Source organism: Barbatula barbatula, assembly GCF_947034865.1.
Source record: "Barbatula barbatula genome assembly, chromosome: 3".
In the NCBI taxonomy this organism is placed as follows: domain Eukaryota; kingdom Metazoa; phylum Chordata; class Actinopteri; order Cypriniformes; family Nemacheilidae; genus Barbatula; species Barbatula barbatula.
In genome coordinates, this window is record NC_136764.1 from 3,112,068 (window position 1) to 3,133,335 (window position 21,268).

The window sequence follows — 21,268 nt, forward strand, 5'->3', positions numbered from 1 at the left end:
TATGTTATATGTTTTATTGATTATTTTCAGGAGTTATTATTTTCAGGACATATAAACATGAACAGATGCTCGAGGTTCAGGGAGAAGCAGCAGAGTTTGTGAAGTCCCACATAAAGGAGGAGATATAAGAACCTCATGGTATTTATCAGGCAATATTCATTGGTTTAGTATGTGTGTGTTTTTGTACATGTAAGATTTCTCAGATGAAATGATCTGATTCAATACATTATAAAGTCTCAGTATTAGAAATCAAGAAATCAACTTTTGTACAATAATGACTTATGTGTTTCTTTTTAAGACTCATGTGCAGCTGATGATGACGATGAGCTCATATATTATTTCTTCTTTCCAATGTAATACTGTCAGACCGGATCAGAAACATATTGCCTGTGAGCCATAAACTCTTTTGGTGATTCATTTAATAAAACAAACAATCAAGATTTTTAATTTTCACTGTTTGTTTGACTCGTTTAATACTTATTCACAATGTATTCGTTTCATTAACTAGCTTTTCGATAAAATTACATTTTCGATAATTTCTCAGCAAACAACAGTAACAAAATTAGTTCACATTAAAAAAAAAACAATTCAGTTTTTGTTTTCTTTTCAGCACCATTACAACAGTCTTCTGTGTCAAATAAACATAATACAGTGTCTATATTATAATCAATTATAATATTTATATACATTTTAACAGATTTTACTAACAGATGAAGAAATGGGTTTGCGGCGCTTATTTCTGTATTTACGGTATATCAGCAAAAGCAGGTTTAATGTTCTTCAGAGTTTTTCACATTCAGTTGGCCAATAAGTTTCGCATGGCAGCATATTTGTAGCAATGTTTCTTGCTACACTTAAAATGCATTACATGCTAAATAAGTTTCCATCAGCTGAAATCAATGCATGTACTTTGGTAACGAGCGCTGCTGGCTCCGCTTTACGTAATGACGTAATCATTTAAGCGTCAATTTGTCTGATGCCTAAAACTATTATTTTATAATAAGTATTTTATTTTAAGTTCATTCTTTAAAGCAGTAAATGTAGGTGTCACGATCTGAGAGAGAGAGAGACCCAAGTGCAGGTGGAACATAAAAGTTTATTAAGGACAAAGTCAAATGAGGATCTCACTCGAGCCAAGCTCGGAAATAATAAATACGGGGGTAGTCGAGAAGGCTGGGGTCGGTCGATCCGCGAACAGAATCCAGTGGGGCAATGACAGTTCAGAAGAGGGACAGGCAATCGTCAACCGAGGGGCGAACTTTATCATAGGGGTGAAGCAACTCGTAAACAGGCAGGCAGGAGTAAAAACCGAGGGGACAGTCCAAGGAGATCTAGCCAGCGATCACCAACTCTGATGAGCACACACTGGACAGAAGACAAGGTTAGTACACAATAGCTTCAAAAAGACAAGACGTACCACGGTACAAGGGCAAGGCGGTCAGCATAAATTGCAAAACACACTGGCAAGGAACAGAACGACGGAAGCAACTATAACAGTCAGAAATTAGCGAGCAAAGAGAGAACAGGTGTGCAAGAGAGCGAAATGATAGAGTAGCAGCTGTGCGTGAGTGCACAAAGAAGAGAGTACGAAAGACTGAGCGAGGATTAGACCAGAGTCCTGACAGTAGGTGTCCATTGACCATGTCATAATATATTGTGACCAGACACACGCCAGACTTTAGGAGCTCAGAGATACAGGATGATACAGAATATGAGATCAGAATGTTATACTAATGGAAATAGTTATAAATAAGACACTTTTTAGCGCTTCTCAGCCGTCACCGGTGATGTCACAGTCTTCATAGAGAAAAAGGCTCAGATGATCTTTACTGAATGAAGGGAATCCTTTCACTCTTCATGTGATTGTTTCAGTCGAGGCTCAATACTGTAAAACATTGAGAAACATCAGATATGATATTAATATTCACTCATCTCAGTCATTATCAACATCATGTCACAATGACTTTATACTTACAAATCATATTAAATTAATCTGAGAGAGAGAACACAATACAAGAAGTGCAGCCACATCAACATTAACACAAGTGTGAGTACAAAACATTTCTGTCACTTGTTCACTGTCAATAAATCGACTTAAAAATGTCTCTTAAACAAAAATATATTTTTGTATGCACTGAATAAGACTAGTCCTAAAATGTGTCTAATAAAGATTATTTTGTTGACTGGATAACAATGAAAAGTCTACTATGGGAGTCAATGAATGGTGACCCACAACGGCTGAGTTACAAACTCTTGTGTTTATTTGTGTTCAGCACAACAAAGAAATCTATTCAGGTTTATAACAACTGGTCCCCAAAAAAGAAAATTATTTAGCTGTACTATAGCTTTCCGTAGCTCAGTGGTAAGAGCATTGCGTTAACATTGCAAGGATATGGGTTTGATCCCAGGGGATTGCAGATACCTATAAATGTATAGGATAATGCAATGTAAGTCGCTTTGGATAAAAGACATTTTTTGAGGTCGACTATACTGTGAAAAAAGTTGTGTCGACTAGTCGATGACATCATTAATAAATAAAATAAGAGCTCAGAAATGGTTTGCAACACGATTTAATAGGTGTGGGCAGTAAGACACTCGTGTGTGCAGCTGCGAGAGAATGGAGGGACTCCCGCAAAATAGCCTCTTAATATATAGCATCTAAAAGTGGGTCAGCTGTGGCCTAATGGTTAGAGCGTTGGGCTTGTGATCAGAAGGTTGCCGGTTGTAATCTCATGGCTGAAGGGCCCTTGAGCAAGACACTTTACTATGGAGCGATTTTAGTCTCATTAATTATTCATGCGTAAAACAAGATACACACATGCGTAAACAGTTTCGCATGCATAAAACCTAATTTTCGTGCACATAGTATATATTTACATTTACGAAAAGCAATTCACGTGCGTAAAACAAAACTATTTTCTCACAAATTACGTTTCGCAAACATACAACTGCGCACATAACTTTCGAAAAGTTAAAATGTACGCGTTTGTCTTGTTTTACGAATGTGCAAATCGTCACACACGTGTAAATCGCCTTGGACGTGTGTGTGTGTTTTTTTAGACTCTCCTGGCAACGCAACCCCTCCCACTTGGGTTGTCGTACTCTTTAACCAATCAGATTCAAGCTTACCATTGAAACCAATTACAGGACTCAAGGAAAACGGCTCTGCGCAGCTTTGGTGCAGGCGGCACATATTTTGTTTTGTAGGCTTGTCTGTTTTTATGTTTTTAAATGTTGCTTACGTTACCATTACGATGTGTTTATGTGGTTGCCAATCCAAAATAATAGAGTTGTTACATGAACAAAGGTGATTTTGGTTACATGTGGAATAAAGTTTTTTAATCCACTGCAAATCTTCAGTTTCCTCCCATTTTGCGATTTATTGCTGTATGGCATGTCTATTTACCTTACCGTGTTTCTATCTGCGGTCAGTAGTTTTGTCAAAGACGGTTTGTGTCGTTTGTTTAAATTAAAATCTGATAATACTAGTTAACTTTAAATGTAGTCATTTATTAGTATGGGTCTATATAGGCTAATATATCTATCCATTAGTAAAATAATCCCTTCAATGGCGTTTACAGAAGCCAATAAGGAACATAACACGTATGTCTAACTAGACTATATTAATTTACATGAAGAAAGAACCACAAAGTCAGGGGAAACATTACAGTATTTCAAACTGACTTGACAGAACGCATAGTGAAATGAGACCAGGTGGACAGCAGCGAAGTAAATTGAGTATTGTATTTTATTTAACAGTAAAAAATATAATAAATTGTACCCACAAACCTGCGCAAGCGTGGAAAAGATCGTAATGTGATTAACGTGCGGTGAGGGTGATGCGTCATTTCCGTTCTATTTGAGCCAAACTGCACTAAAGTTGCGCAGAGCTGTTTTCCTTGAGTCCGGCGCCCTCAGCGGGTGGTGATTGGTTGAATGGTAAGCTTGAATCTGATTGGCTAAAGAGTACGACAACCCAAGTGGTGGGGTTGCGTCCAGGAGAGTCTCAAAAAACACACACACACGTCCAAGGCGATTCACACGTGTGTGACGATTTGCACATTCGTAAAACAAGACAAACGCGTACATTTTAACTTTTCGAAAGTTATGTACGCAGTTGTATGTTTGCGAAACGTAATTTGTGAGAAAATAGTTTTGTTTTACGCACGTGAATTGCTTTTCGTAAATGTAAATATATACTATGTGCACGAAAATTAGGTTTTATGCATGCGAAACTGTTTACGCATGTGTGTATCTTGTTTTACGCATGAATAATTAATGAGACTAAAATCACTCCATACTTTACCCCTGATTGCTCTGCAGTAATGTGCCACTGTATAAAACTACTTGTAAGTCGCTTTGGATAAAAGCGTCTGCCAAATGAATAAATGTAAATGTAAAAGCAAATAAAGTGTTTTTCATCTATTAAATGAGAGCAACAACAACTAAAATAAAACTATTTTAAAGCGTGAGGTCGCTGGTAGTTGTTGTGGAATTTTCTTATTCCTTAATCAAGGTGAGTCAATTTTGACAAACGCAATATACAGAGACATCAGGTACTTTGCAAAGTATTTTATTGTCGTTTAATCTGCATCATAAGCAATGAGCATGTGCAGAGAAAAGGCACTCTTTCCTTCTGCCCCCAGAGTTTATATATTAAAACGTGAAAACCCCCTCCCTTTGCCCCCTAGCCAGAATCCCGAGCTGGTTTCCGAGAAGTGATGCCCGTTATTCCAAACAGAACATCTTGGCCTCTGCTCGAGGGCAAAGGCAGAGTGGTATGACGCGTATAGAGAAAAACATGATAACATAGAGAAGAAAACATAGATAGAAACTTCATAAACATATAGATAGACACATCAAGAAGCTAGACTAGAAAATTTCCATTACATTCCCCCCTTTTATCATATATGATAACCAAAATCTTTATACTTTGACCATGTAAGATCAGCAACGCCCTTTCTCTTACAGGTTTCATTCTTCTATCTAAACAATTCTTAAAATCCCACTAGAATTGGTAACACCACCTGCTTCAGCCCCACTCCCCAACTTTAGCAATTCCACCACTTCAACAGGCTGTTCAGTCATATCATGAATGTAGAAACAACAACTGACCCTGAGCATTTTACACACACAACGCTTTTCTCTGCGGTGATCACATCTAAAACTAACCTACCCTGCAATCCTAATTCCCTACTTCCAAACTGTTCAATTCTGTACTTTTCTTACCACCTGGTTCTCTGCACTCTGTCTTTTCTTCGGCCTTGTTGGTGCTGTTTGCAACTGTCAACCGGGTTGTGACTTTGCAGGGTGACCCTTCAGCCTTTTCCGGTCCTCTAATCTCAGAGGACTGACTTTCCATGCCTGCTCGAGTCGCATACACCACCAACAACTGTCATTCACTCCAACCTCTTTCTTTTCTATCAGTGACAATGCACATGCCTTATTGCCTTTGCATTGGTATACTGCCATTCTCGTATCTACCTTCTAGCTCTGCTTCTCCTGCCTCCTTTTCTGCCTGCTCTGCGGCCTGAAAATTACTTGGCTGAAATTATATCTGAAGCTTCTGACCTGTGTCTTTCCCCGTCGTCCACCACATCCACCAATATTGACCTGCTTCAACCTTCATCACCTGCTCAACCTTCGTCACTTTCCATATTCTTACTCTCATTTGTGAAATTGCTCCCGTTCCCTCATAATTAAAATTTTCTGAGTTAGAGCCAGTCTAAAACTTTCTCCTTTGCCTTTTTATTTGGCCGTCCCAGGGGACATAATGGCCCACATTTTAAATTTTGTTGCCTTATCCACAACATCAGATACACGTACCTCTACACAAATACATATTTGTTCCCCAGTACCTAACAGAATTAGGGTAACACTGTCCCTCCCCATACCATTTTATTAAACTTGAAATGTAGTGTTGCACAAAAAAATTCTATAATCTCTAATTTCTCTGGGTTCGATGCATCCCCGACTTCGAACAGTTGATTCCCTTTGTCTGCACGACCATTGCGAAGAGCCATACAGTTGGAGTTGCCCCTCCTTGGACACCTTTTTGCTGTGGGAGGTGCTGTGTCTTTCCTACGACTTCCTGGAAGCTGTGTAATGATTTGTCAGCTCCATTTGCTACTGCTCTTTTGACCTGCACAAACATTTTGAGAGCAAAAACACAAAAACACATTGCCTTGTAACATCCCCCCTTTTGACGCGTGGTCTAGGCCATGCGTCAAAATCGCAAAAGCAGGGAAAGTATGTTTTGGCAAACAGGTGAGGCCATTTGGGCCTCCCCAAACATTGTCTGTGTATTTACATGAGCACTCCTCCCAGAGTGCACGCTCAGCTGGTTCTGCAAAATGTTTGCATCTCTGCAAGAGAAAAAGTTTTGTTAGTGATTTCTGGAGACAATCTGTCTGTCTCTGATGTTGCTTGCTTTGCTGCAAGGTCAGCTCGTCGGCTTCCTGCAAAAAAATAGTTTCAGATACAAAAGTGTGTGTGGCAGTCACACACAACAATGGCTGATGGGATAAGAATGGCAGATACCATATCAGCAGCCCATGTGTGATTAAGAATGTTTTTACCATCAGCTTTTAAAAAGTTTCTGTGTTTACACAGTGTGCCAAAATCATGAGCTACAACAAATGCATTTCTACTATCTGTGTGAATGTCTACATTTTTATTCTTTGCTAATTCGCATGCGCGTGTGAGTGCAATGAGCTCTGCTGTCTGAGCAGAGAAATGGTCCCTAAAAATTATATCAATTGCTTCTTTGCTTTTGGACTTGCGATGTCTGTAATTGCAGACACGCTTTGCGGACAGCTGTCTGCCGCGGTCAGTAATTTCGTGACCTAAAAATGAGCAAATCGTTTTGCCAGCTGGACTTTGGAGACATTTACTTCTACTCTCTTATCTTTTAAACTGGAAACAAAGGCCTGCGCACCGGTAAATTTGGGCATGGCACAACTATGCCTTTTTTGAGAAACTCGTTGAATATTGGCCTTATGCCATTGAGGTCTTCTGATTTGAGGCTTCTGTTTTGAGGGGGTATTGCTGTTTGCGTGGATGGAAATTACCCTTGGGCGTTATCACAACAGGTTCTCTGTTCCTAATCAACCAAACATAATATTTTCCTTTTATCAACAGTTGTACGGGCACCTTTCCCAAAATTTCTTCATTCATCTTTTTGTGTGTGAAAACACTTCAAGTCCCCTTGATGCTGACAGACAGGCATGATTTTCACGATGGGCGTGCAACAAATTTGAATATTGCACGTCGTCCCTTTTAACCCATTCTATGGCGTGCGCATATTTGTCAGCAAAACACCCACAGCTCCCCACACCATTGTAATCAACGTCATGAGGCTCTGTGAGGCAATACATTCTACATCATACTTACGTAATTCAAAACTACATCGTACAGCTGTACGAGCGCTGCACTCGGGTCGTGTTGGTATCATGCTCAATCTGTCATCATACACATTATGACTCTGCCCAGCAAATGAATCGGGCAGCAGTCAGACATGAGAGACCTGTGTTGAAATTTGACACTCCCCAACTCACATTGCACCCTTTTGACATAAATTATTTTACATTAGAGCCACTAGCATTTAGGGAAAACACAGCTAGTTTAGACTCTGGCAAATTTAAACACTTCTTGTGAATCACAGTAGGCTATTTGTTGCCCCTGAATCTATCAAAAATTCGAGCAGTTTGTTGCACACAAGCATTGTGCATTTTAGCAAAGTTCAGAAAGCGTTTTCATTCATCATGGAATGTGAGCTAAGCAGATCTTCATTGCATACAGTAGGAAAAAGCATTTCTTCATTGCATATGCTAAGTGAAATCATACTCACCACCTTCGGAATGATGCCTCACCTCCTCACTTCCATCTACCTTTTCTCTTGACCTCCGCGATCTCCGAGGCTCAGGACAATCATTTCGCCAGTGCCCCGTTTTTCCACAATTGAAACACTTCTCTGGATCATAATTACTAGAAGGTTTAAAACCTCCTCGCCATCTTCCTATTCTTCCGTGTTCTCCTCCGATATTCATTAGAGCCATGTGGAGTTCTTTATCTTGGGTGTTTTTCTTCTGAAACTGTTTCTTGCCTGTTTGTCTTTCGGCGTGTACAGCATGACGGACAATCTCACTCATTCTCGCGCGATCTGGCTCGATGCATGATTTTTCCACTTCTCGTCTCAGCTCTTCTCTGAGGTTCCGCAGAAAAGTGGATCTGAGATGTCCTTCGAACGGACCAATGTCTGGTCCGTCTGCATCAGGTTGAAGTCCAGAATGTTCTTTAAATACTTCCTCCACAGGCCATTTACCCTGTAACTTTCTCAGGTCAGATGGTTTCAGTTTGACTTTCAACAGTCTCTCTAATTCTTTCATTGAGGGTGAGAATTCTTTGCAAAATGTCAAAAGTTCTTTATCTGTCGGTGCTGGTTGCGCTCTTTCTTGCTTTTGACGCACCACGGGCTGTGGTGGAGACGGCACTTGTGCTGGTGGAGACACTGGTGGGGGCACTGGAGCTGCCTCGATCGGGTTCAGATGTCGGTGAGGAGGGACACAATCATCCTCCGGTTGGTGGTTGTACTCAGTCATAGATGGGGGTAAAGAAGACAGAGGGGTCAAATCATTATATTCAAGCAAAACAGGGTACAATGGAGTTTTCGGTGGTAGCAGTTCTTCCAATGCCTTTTCTTTAAAAACATAGTCACGTCTATTTGCTTCCTTCTCCCATAATTCTAAACATTTACACGCTTCGTCATATTTTTCTCTTTCTTTTTTTTGGACATTTTAAATATGTCCTTTTTCCCCATGTGTTCTCTTATTTTCTCTAATTTTGTGGTACTAAATGTACCGTCTTCTGGAAAGTTACCTTTTTCTTTTAAATAGGGTATACCTTGTAAACTTCCCGTTCCCCAATTTTCCTCATTTCTCTGTATGTTGGTTTATCCATATCATTTCTTAGTAGTCCCCCAGACTGTTTAGAATCTCTCTCGATTCTGAGTAGTCTCCCCTCTTTAACCAGACTGTTTTAATCAGTCCCCCAGACTGTTTAGAATCTCTCGATTCTGAGTAGTCTCCCCTCTTTAACCAGACTGTTTTAATCAGTCCCCCAGACTGTTTAGCGCTAAGTAGTCTCCCCTTTCTTCCCAGACTATTCAGAAATCTATCTGACTCACCACTTTTCCTTTTTGTGCCTTGCACTGAGTTCTTTTGGGATCACGTCAGCTTGGGGTCCGGAGTAGAGTTCTCTCGTCCCTGTATGGGGTTAGAGCTGGATTTGCTATGTCCAGGATGATCAGTCAACTCTAGTCCGTTCTCCGTCAGCCTTGTGATCCCATCCTCGTCGCCAAATTGTTGTGGAATTTTCTTATTCCTTAATCAAGGTGAGTCAATTTTGACAAACGCAATATACAGAGACATCAGGTACTTTGCAAAGTATTTTATTGTCGTTTAATCTGCATCATAAGCAATGAGCATGTGCAGAGAAAAGGCACTCTTTCCTTCTGCCCCCAGAGTTTATATATTAAAACGTGAAAACCCCCTCCCTTTGCCCCCTAGCCAGAATCCCGAGCTGGTTTCCGAGAAGTGATGCCCGTTATTCCAAACAGAACATCTTGGCCTCTGCTCGAGGGCAAAGGCAGAGTGGTATGACGCGTATAGAGAAAAACATGATAACATAGAGAAGAAAACATAGATAGAAACTTCATAAACATATAGATAGACACATCAAGAAGCTAGACTAGAAAATTTCCATTACATAGTAAAAGAGCAGCAGGTGGATCTCTACAGCAGCTTTACGTTACTTCAGATCTGAAGCGAGTGTACAGACCAAACTTCACTTGCATTTACAACAAGTCCACTGAAAGTGTCATGAGCACTAATAGATGAAACAACAGAAACATGTGTCGAGTTTGTTTGTGACGGCCTGCGACTTTAGAACAACGTCAATATATTAATTAGCCCACATGACCCGCGACTAGTCGACATCAAGCTTTAAATGTCATGCCAGAGCATTCATGTCGACTAGCTTGAGCAAACCCTACAGTGTGGGAATAGTTTATAGAAATATAATGATTTAAAAATAATAAAGAACTCACAGTAGTGTCTGTAGTTGACAGTGTGGATCCTTCAGTAGATCAGAGAGCAGCTTCACTCCTGAATCTTCTGGATTATTACAGTTCAGATCCAGTTGTGTCAGATGTGAGGGGTTTGATCTCAGAGCTGAAGTCAGAGCAACACAACCTTCAGATCCAATACTGCAGAACGCCAGACTGAAGAGAGAAGAAAATAAATGAAATAATGACAATAATTAATAGTACAATTATTTAATATAGTTAATTATACTTTGATGAATAACAATTGAATAGTATATTTAATAATGTATCAAATTATTTCCCTTTTTACAAGATGTAATAAATTAAATAATGGTAAATCACTGTCATTTTACAATAACATCATGAATAGTTTATTATATTGAAGTTAGTTATTAAAATGATCTCAGTTTGCTGATAATTCTGTATGAATCTGAATCAACAGAGAGTCATTGACTGACAGTCACTGTTGAGTCTCTTACATATAAAGATGATTCTGATAAACTTATGAAGACCTCCATTTACATAATACATACACATGTTTAACTTTATTGCTTTAAGGATTTTCTTACTTTAGTGTCTTCAGTTTACAGTTTGTATTCTTCAGTCCATCAGAGAGCAGCTTCACTCCTGAATCCTTCAGATTATTGAGACTCAGGTTCAGTTCTGTCAGATTTGAGGAGTTTGATCTGAGAACTGACGCCAGTGATGAACAACTTTTCTCTGTCAGATTACAGCCACTCAGACTGAAAGAGAAATAACAAGATAACAGTGGGTCACAATGTTAGTATAACTGTCGTGAAACAGGGGTGAACGTGGTGGAAGAACCCAAGTACAGGCAGCATTGAAGGGGTTAACAAATAGTTAATATATAAAAGCAACAAAATAAACATCCACAATGGGGGAAAACACTAACAAAACTAAGATAAAAAATTGAAAACAAATACTTCCCACACGGGGGGCAAAAACAAACTACACTCAAAACACAACGTCACACAGAGAATCAGGAACAATGACAATGTGAACATCACACACAGAATCTTGACAGGGCACAAGCACAACGAACGAGCACAAGACAAAAAACATGCGGGCACTTTATAGGGAAACTAACAAAGGAGATAACAATGGGCAGGTGTGGGGAATGAGACACAGGTGGAAACCAATACTAGGAACGAGAGGGGCGGGGCCAAATGACGAGACTGGAGAGAACGCATATTAAGTCCTGATTGACAATAATACGTCTCTCTCCACATAAACACGTGGGTCTGTCATGATTCTGCCCCTAGACCAGAAAATCAAGACAAGAGATGGCAGAATCATGACAGAACCCCCCCTTAATGAATGCCCCCTTGCGTTCACCAAAGGAACAGACTAACATGACTGTAAATGTCTTATAAATTGAATTAATATTTTCCTACACAGTTTATAAAATATTTAATATTTAATTTGTATATGTTAAAAAGACATTATAGTTTGACAGTGTCACCTTGTCTTTTCTGCTTTTATTTTGTAAAAAGCACTGTTCTTCCTCGGATGTTTTTTATGACGCTAAACTTCCCGCTACACTCTTTGCACAATGTGGTGCTTACATTTCGTCTGAAGAACGGTAAAAAACCATTTTAGTAATTTATCATGCTCATCCATTTGAATCTTATAAAGAAAGAGTTTACATGGTGATTTACTTTATTATTTTGTATTGCTCGTTCATGTTATTTCTAAGAGCTCCGAACTGTGATGGTGTGTCGAGCTAGAGAGCATGTTAGCTGATGGCAGAAACTCTTTGAATTAGCGCCCTTGGAGAAGCGGAATGAGGTATGATGGAAAGGTGTGGAGTTTATATTATTGTCACAAGGGATTTTTAGTTGAAGACAATGTCAGTACCTTAATTTGTTTGTGAGTTTATTGCGCATGTTATCAATATAAAAACATATTCTTTCTGTGAACAATTATAATATATTGTATCTCATTTAAAAGCAGCATGTGATATTTTTTTGTTATAAAGGCTTAAAACATATTTTATATCATTTCATGTTGGTCATTTGTTAAAATTATTTGTATTGTGTGTAAACATGATTAATATGTGAAGCTGCATAGAAGCATTTTGTATTTCTTCTGTTCTTCTGTAGTTTTCATGGTGTTCATGGTGCTCGTTGAGAGGAATAAATAAATTGACACCCGTTTGAAACTCTCTGCGTCACGATGAATATAACCAAGGGGTGAGACCAGCATTGAAAAGCACCGCCAGCTCCTCCTCCCCATGGACCATCTCCTCTGCGACATTGTGGAACCTGTCCAAGTAACTTTCCAAGTCAGTATTCCCTTGTTGGATGGCACAGAGGAGACGAGGCTTCCGGGACGGTGTAGTCATTGCTGCCTGCTGGGTTCAATATTGGCTCGTTCGTTCTGTCGTGAAACAGGGATGAACGTGGTGGAAGAACCCAAGTACAGGCAGCAGTGAAGGGGTTAACAAATATTTAATATATAAAAGCAACAAAACAAACACCCACGATGGGGGGAAAACACTTACAAAACTAAGATACAAAATTGAAAACAAATACTTCCCACATGGGGGGCAAAAACAACCTACTCTCTCAACACAACGTCACACGGAGAATCAGGAACAAAGACAATAGGCTTGTTTGAGATGCGCCTTGCCTCGCCTGAAATGTAGGCGAGAGTAGGCGGCTGCAGTAAGGGGAGGGGTAAAAAAAGACCTTTGAAGTCAGACACTTCCAGAATCTCTCTGTTCCCTTTCTGTCGGTCTCTCGACGTTGTGTCGAACCGACAGATGGGGTTTGACTTAAGAACCTATCATCTTCTGACTATTTTGAAAAGGCGAATGAAATTGCGAATGAAATTTGCATGCCGGACTCCGCCCCCGGATATCCGGGTATAAAAGGGAGACGCATTCATTCACGTTTTGTTCTTCGGAGCCTTCGCATCTGATGACAATCCTTCTAAAAGAGCTGATTTCTCGACGTGGTGCAGCGGACTGTCCCTCATCAGTGACTTCCCCATGGCTATTCAGACGTTGCAGTCACAGGTGGCTGTGTTCTTTTAAGAGCCTGCCACCACCTCGTTTGCTTCCCGTCCTGTGACCGCGGTGGCTCCGGCCACGGCGTCAGCGACAGCGAGCAGCGTGGGTGACATGGGGATTTCTGTGAGCGTTAAAACGTCAGCCACCGGCTCGCGGATCGTTCATGCCCCGTCTCGCTCGTCTGGCCACTCCCCAAAAGACGGCACTTCGCCGTCTTGCTCCTTTCCCACGTACTCGGACACGATGCGTGACGAAAATGAGATGTCCCTTGCAGCATCGGAGGGTGACGTACTGGCTTCCGACCCGGATGATTCCTTGGAGCTCCCTCCCCCGGGAGGTTGAGCTCGGGATGAAACGGACGTCTAAAAGTCGGCCGTGCGCTCTCGGGCTGCCGCGACCATTCGGAGGCGATGCACAGCACCGCCTACCCGGCGCTCGCGGCTGGACGATTGGTCATCGGGGCGGGGCGTACCCCCCGGAGGAAGACGTCAAGGAAAGGTCCGCCGTCTCATCAGCAGCCGCCGCGCTCCTGATGAGGTGAACCCAAGGAGATCAAGATTGGGCCTGACCCCAGCCATTCCATCGCTGCCGGGTCGGACTGGGATTGTTCCTGCCCCATCCCAACATCTGCTGGACCCCTTCGGGGGCCTGGTGCCCACATGTTCACAAGAGCTTTCGTTCCCCCTGGGTCTTTCTCACAGCCGCTCTCACCCGCTGCGGACGGTGTTCGGCGACTCGACATTGCGTCACGGTGATGCGCAGCGCAGAGTATAAACATAGCCAGCCCTCAGCACTCTCACCTCGACGGTGCATTGAGCTGTGCCATCGCCAGGCAGGAAACACAGCGGAGCTGGTCCCTTCCCTTGGGGGTCTCCCCTGGCGGGGGACCGGCACTGCTGGCGGTCGAACCACCCCCCGCGGGGGCGATGAAGCAGATCGTACCTCTAGTCCCCCTGTTTCGGTCTTTGGGTGCTTGGGTAGCACTTTCCAAGCCGTCACGGTGGCTACAGAATACGGTCCGTCTCGGCTATACGATCCAATTCGCCAGGCCTCCGCCCAGGTTTCGGGGCATCCTCTTCACCTCAGCAGAGGCAGAGATGCTCCTGTACTACGGGCCGAGATGTCCAGTGGGTTTTACAGCCCGTACTTTGTCGTCCCCAAGAAAGGCGGAGGGTTGTGCCCTATTCTCGATCTGCGTACCCTGAACAAGCACCTGCAGAAGCTGCCGTTCAGGATGCTCACGCAGAGGCGCATCTTGGCGTCAGGATTGGTTCGTAGCCATCGACCTGAAGGACGCATACTTTCATGTCTCGATTCTCCCTCGTCATCGGCCGTTCCTACGGTTCGCTTTCGAGGGACGGGCATATCAGTACAGGGTCCTCCCATTCGGCCTGTCTCCACAGTCCTTTACGAAGGTCGTGGAAGCCGCCCTCGCTCGCGGTGTGCGGGTACTCAAATTTCTCGACGACTGGCTTATCTTGGCACACTCGCGAGATCGGTTGTGTACACACAGGGACTTGGTGCTCCGGCACCTCGACCGATTGGGAGTACGGGTCTACCAAGAGAAGAGCCAGCTCTCCCGGGCGCAGAGCTCCCTTTTTTCTCGGTAAAGAACTCGACTCCGTCTCCATGACGGCACGACTCACCCTAGACCATTACACAGGCAAGGGCCCCGGCCACGAGGCGGCTTTACGCCTTTAAGTGGCGCCTCTTCTTGTCCTGGTGTTATTCTTGTGGAAAGGACCCACGGAAATGCTCGATCGGGTACGTGCTGTCCTTCCTTCAGGAGAGGCTGGAGAGGAAACTCTCCCCGCTCATCACGAACCAGTTGCTGGCAAGCCCCTGGGGCAGCATGACCTGGTCATTAGGTTCCTGAGGGGAGCGAGAAGGCTGAATCCGCGCTCCGTTCCCTCTTGGGACCTCAATGTGGTCCTGGCGGGCCTTCAGAGGCCCCCCTTCGAGCCCCTAGGAGGCCGCTCTTCCTCACCTCTCGATGAAGACGGTCCTCCTGCTGGCGCTCGCTTCCATCAAGAGGGTAGGGGACCTACAAGCATTTTCCGTATCCCCGGATTGCCTTAAATTTGGGCCCAGTAACTCTCACGTGATCCTGAGACCCCAGCCTGGCTACGTGCCCAAAGTTCCCACCACTCCCTTTCGGGACCAGGTGGTGAACTTGCAGGCGCTCCCCACTGGGGAGGAAGACCCAACCCTGTCCGTGTTGTGGCCGGTACGCGCATTGCGCCTCTACCTAAACCGCACGCAGAGCTTCAGAGCAGCTCTTTATCTGTTTCGGAGGTCAGCATAAGGAGGGCTGTCTCCAAACAGAGGTTGGCGCACTGGATCGTGGACACCGTTACGACGGCATACCGATCACAGGACTGCCCGTGCCCACTAGCAGTGAGGGCACACTCCACTCGGGGTGTGGCCTCCTCAGGGGCACTGGCTCAGGGCGCCTCTCTGGCAGATATGTGTAGAGCTATGGGTTGGGCTACACCTTCGCGAGGTTCTATAACCTCCGTGTAGAACCGGTGTCAGCCTGAGTCTTGCATGTTGCCAGCACGTGAGACCGGCGGCCGGTAGGGTGTACGCCTGCGAAAGCACCTTCCCCCCCTTCCGGGCGGGTCAGTGCGCTAATTCAGCCTCACTTCTTTCCCCTCGGGCGAAGAACAGGCATTCCATCCATCACTAAGCACTCCATGGCGGCGGACTGTGCGGAGCAGCCTGCCTCCTATGGCCGGGTATCAGCTGAGTTATCACATAGCTCTAACCGGACCTAGTGCCCCACACGTAGTAACCCCCCAACAGGGTAGTTCCGTCTGACGTTTCCTCATGAGATGGTCCCCCTCGTGGTGACCCATGACCTCCTCCAGGTGGACATCCACCTAGCGGTACCTTGGTCTGCGCTTACCTCCCATGAGTTCTCCCCTGCGGGCGAGACCATGTTGGTGTCTCCACTATATTCCTCCCTGCGGTGGGAAGTGGTCTCCGTAGCGCATATCCCCCTTCAGGGAACAATGCTTCCCCAGTGGCCCTACGGTACTGGACGGCTTCTCGCCATTAGAGATACAAGGCCTCCGTCTGTGGTGGCCGAGGGCAGGTGCCTCTCATCTTTGCCAAAGCTCTGGGACGCCCTGCCAAACCCACTGGATGGTTAAAATTTCGCGCTAGCGCTCGCGTCTGACACGCCTAGGCCAGTCACCGTCGCTTCGCTAGAGATTGTGACGCCGCATAGTGCTGTGGCGTTTTCCATAGGAACCCCATCTGTCGGTTCGACACAACGTCGAGAGACCGACAGAAAGGGAACGTCTCGGTTACGTATGTAACCTCCGTTCCCTGATGGAGGGAACGAAACGTTGTGTCCCTCATGCCACAACACTTGTCGCCCGCTGCAGCAGTCAAGAGATGCTCTCAGGCTCCTCAGCACAAAAGGTGAATGAATGCAGAAACCACACAAAGATGAGGCATTATGACTACACAGTCCATTTAGATATGTATGCGTGCATGTATATTTTTAATGGATTTATTAATTCACACAAACATACAATAGAATAAAGTGAAAATTACAACAAGGAAGAATTCTAATGATGAGAAATATAAAATAAACGCATGTCCTAATTCTTAACTTCACTAGGCGTGTTTTGATTTTGTTTAGTTTGCATGTAAATATAAATAAACAGATGCGTAATCTAATTCTTAGAATGAAGAGAAAATTTTTCAGTTGACATTCTCAGCCAATGAGCATGAAGCTGTGTCGTCAGTCAGTCGTTTCCCATCATGCTTTTGAATAGCGCAGTCGGAGGAGAGCAACTGCGCTCGACTGCTCAATCCGACACAGCCGGCTCGCCGTCGCGAGAGTTTTTTGGCACACGTCAGCATGAAATCAGAGCAAGGCGGACGTAACTCGGACACTTTTCTAACCGGCATGCAGCTCGCAGTGATCACCGGTGATCGGTTCTGCGCAGATTTTGCTCATCTCAAACAAGCCTAACATCACGCACGCACGCTTGACAGGGAACAAGTACAACAAACGAGCACAAGACAATAAACACGAGGGCACTTTATAGGGAAACTAATAAAGGAGATAACAATGGGCAGGTGTGGTGAATGAGAGACAGGTGGAAAGCAATACTAGGAACGAGAGGGCCGGGGCCAATGACGAGACTAGAGAGAATGCATATTAAGTCCCAATTGACAATAATTTACATTTACTCATTTGGCAGAGCAATCAGGGGTGAGGTGTCTTGCTCAAGGGCACTTCAGTCATGACCTGCTGGCACTGAGATTCCAGCCGGCAACCTTCTGATCACAAGCCCAACGCTCTAGGCCACTAGGCCACAACTGACAATAATAAGTCTCTCTCCACATAAAACACGTGGGTCTGTCATGATTCTGCGCCAGATCAGAAAATCAAGACAAGAGCAGGCAGAATCATGACAATAACACTTATGACTGTTTTCTGACTGCATGATGGATCTTTCTGATTTAAATAACGCTGCACTTGCCACAGATGAATAAGAGGCAAAGCATTAACAGATGGATCTTTAATGATCACTTTTGCTGCAGAGTTAGAGCTTTAAAAACACATTTTAATGGATATGAGGGTTTGTGTTTGTTATCTGTAAGTCTCTGTGCATGTTCATGCATTCAATCAGTGTTTTGGATTCTTGTGAAGGATTTGTTTAGATGTGATGTGGTATCATTTATGGTGACGTTACTTTGGAATATCGCTGTTGTTTGGCCGGAGGAAATTTTGCCATAACAGAGGTTTTGTTGAAATGCTGCTGATGTCAACTACATCAATTTACACAAGAATTCAATTCAATTCAACTTTATTTATATAGCGCTTTTCACAATTTGCATTGTTCCAAAGCAGCTTTACAGGGGAAAAAAACCCAAAAAAGGGTTAAACACGCTACATGGTGTTTATATAGTAAAATAAATTATTCTAGTAAATAATATCTAATGTCAGCATCTCCTGGTGGTTTATTTAGCATATGTTGCATTAAGTGAATGCAACATATGCTACAAGAGTGAAACAGCAAAGAACAAGAGTGAAACAGCAAAACATAAACAGGAAAAATACTCAAATGTCACTTGTACTGTAATAAACTAAATGATAATTTGATCAATAACTCACAGTAGTGTCTGTAGTTGACATTGTGGATCCTTCAGTAGATCAGAGAGCAGCTTCACTCCTGAATCTTCTGGATTATTACTGCTCAGGTCCAGTTGTGTCAGATGTGAGGGGTTTGATCTCAGAGCTGAAGTCAGAGCAACACAACCTTCAGATCCAATACTGCAACTATACAGACTGAAGAGAGAAGAAAATAAATGAAATAATGACAATAACATTAAGACATTCATCAGGAGTAAAATTATTTAATATAGTTAATTATACTTTAATATATTTAAATTATTTCATATATTATTTAATTATTATTCATCAATGTATCAAATTATGTCCCTTTTTTGTCCCTTTTTACAAGATACAAGTTATAAATTAAATGATTGTAAATCACTGTCATTTTACAATAATATCATGAATAGTTTAATATATTCAAGTTAGTTATTAAAATGATCTCAGTATTGTGATAATTCTGTATGAATCTGAATCAACAGAGAGTCATTGACTGACAGTCACTGTTGAGTCTCTTACATATAAAGATGATTCTGATAAACTTTTGAAGACCTCCATTTACATAATACATACACACTGTCACAAACTCTGGTCTCAGGTGTGGTGAGTTGAGGAAGTCCCATAACAAAGTCCAGAGAAAGGTGTGACCATGCTAAACAGGTAAGGGATGGAGCAGTCCCTGGGGTCGCTGACGTGTAGACTTTCCCTGGTTGCACACAGAGCAGTCCTCCACATAGACCTGAACATCCTTCTTGATGAACGGCCACCAAAACCTCAGTTGGAGGAAGTCAAGTGTACGAGCACTACCTGGATGGCACGTCAAGGGTGACTCATGACCCCACTGCAAGACCCGGGCCCGAACAGATAGAGGAACGTACAGGCGTCCGGTGGGACCACCGCCTGGATCGGGCTCATGGACAAGAGCCTCTCGTACCCCTTTTTCCAGCTCCCACTGAAGAGGCGCGACGATCCTAGACCTCGGAATAATCGATGCCAAGGGCTTCTCTTGTATTTCGGGAGAGTAGGCTCGAGATAGGGCATCTGGCTTGACATTCTTGGTACCGGGTCTGTAAGACAGGAGAAACTGGAATCGATTAAAAAACAGGGACCATTGCGCTTGCCGAGGGTTCAACCGCTTTGCCTGCTGGAGATATTCCAGGTTCTTGTGGTCCATGAGAACCTGGAACGGATGCTGAGCCCCCTCAAGCCAATGGCGACACACCACCAAATCCAGTTTTACTGCAAGCAACTTTCGATCACCCACGCGGTAGTTGCGCTCGGCCTCAGACAGGCTGCGAGACATTAAGGCACAAGGGTGTAATTTTTCATCCTCGCCCCTCTGTGACAGGATGACCCCCACTCCCACCTCTGAGGCATCAACTTCCACCACGAATGGTCTTTCTGGGTCAGGGATCACAAGAATCTGAGCGGAAGTGAAGCGGCACTTGAGATCCTCGAAGGCCCCCGCTGCCTTCGGACCCTAGTGAATCTTGGTTCCTCCTCCCTTGGTAAACACTGTCAAGGGGGCTACCACAGAGCTGAAACTCTTAATAAACTTTCTATAGAAGTTCGCCACCAATGAAACGCTGAACCTCCTTGACTGTGGCAGGTTTGGGCCAGTTGTGGACTGACTTAACCTTTTTGGGGTCCATCTCCAGGTGGCCAGGATTGACGATAAGATTATATTAGATTCAACTTTATTGTCATTACACATATACAAGTACAGTGTAACGAAATGTAGTTTAGGTCTAACCAGAAGTGCAATTAGCAAGTGCAGGATATACAGTTTGAATAAATACAGAATACAATATTGAGAAAATATTATACAGTGTGCATGGACTGAGAAAATATTTTACAGTAGGTATGTTCTTATGAAAATATGACAGTAGGTATGTACTATGAACACTATATACAGATTTTACATTTACATTTAGTCATTTAGCAGACGCTTTTATCCAAAGCGAATTACAGATAAGGAAACATTGGAAGCAATTATAACAACATAGGCAACAAAATACATAAGTGCATCAAACTAGTCCATTAAAGCCTAGCACAGTATACAAAGCTAAGAATAGTGAGGTTAGTACGTTTTTTTTTTAAAGAAGGAAAGGGAAGAGAATTAGGATAAATCAATCAGCGACGTTTTGACGGAACCTTAATGATGGCAACAGAGTCTGCTGATCTTGTAGCAGCTGGTAGATCATTCCACCAATGTGGAACAGATCCAGAGAAGGTACGGGAGAGTGACTTTTTTCCTTTTTGGGATGGTACCAATAGTCGTTGTTCCTTTGCAGACCGCAGTGATCTGGCAGGAACATAGATCTGCATTAGCGAGTGGAGATACGATGGTGCAGACCCGGTGTTGGTCTTGTAGGCCAGGAGCATAGCTTTGAACTTTATGTGGGCGGCAACAGGGAACCAGTGTAACCTGATGAAGAGCGGAGTTACATGCGCTCTCTTCGGTTAATTGAAGACCACTCTTGCCGCCGCATTCTGGATCATCTGGAGAGGTTTAATTGTTCAAGCAGGAAGTCCAGCCAGAAGCGTATTGCAATAATCCAGTTTGGACAGGACACGAGCCTGGACTAGGACTTGAGTAGAGTGCTCCGATAGGAAAGGTCTAATTTTCCTAATGTTGTAGAGGATGAATCTACAGGACCGGGTGGTGCTGGCAACATGACTTGTGAGGTTAAGCCGATCATCGATTACCACTCCCAGGTTTCTGGCTATGCTGGACGGTGTAATCGTTGAATGGCAAGGTTGTGGTGAATCTTTGGGTTGGCTGGGATCATAAACAGTTCCGTTTTTGCAAGGTTTAGCTGCAGGTGATGATCCTTCATCCAAAGCGAGATGTCACTCAGGCATGCCGCGATGCGAGCAGCGACCGTCGGATCGTCCGGTTGAAATGACAAGTAGAGTTGTGTGTCGTCGGCATAGCAGTGATAGGAGAAGCCATGCTTCTGAATGACCGAGCAGAGGGATGTCAAGTAAATGG

At 43.6% G+C, this 21,268-nt stretch overlaps 1 protein-coding gene across 3 annotated transcripts in view; it reads right to left on the bottom strand.

The window, feature by feature from the left end:
* Window positions 1–1,076: 1,076 nt before the first annotated feature.
* LOC306891698 (NLR family CARD domain-containing protein 3-like) overlaps window positions 1,077–21,268 on the bottom strand; it is a 32,472-nt gene continuing 12,280 nt past the window's right edge. Inside the window, exons 10-14 of one of the 3 annotated variants that reach the window (XR_013786382.1) lie at window positions 18,847–19,340; window positions 18,274–18,447; window positions 10,672–10,845; window positions 10,106–10,279; window positions 1,077–1,885 (exon numbers count right to left, since the gene is read on the bottom strand). Coding sequence is in view for 1 of the 3 variants with exons in the window: in XM_079452172.1 (XP_079308298.1) it covers window positions 1,849–1,885; window positions 10,106–10,279; window positions 10,672–10,845; window positions 18,274–18,447 (559 nt within the window). In the remaining 2 variants the exon portion in view is untranslated. Of the gene's footprint in view, window positions 1,886–8,788; window positions 10,280–10,671; window positions 10,846–18,273; window positions 18,448–18,792; window positions 19,341–21,268 lie in introns of those variants that run through there. The other 2 variants (XM_079452172.1, XR_013786383.1) reach the window with 2 other exon arrangements.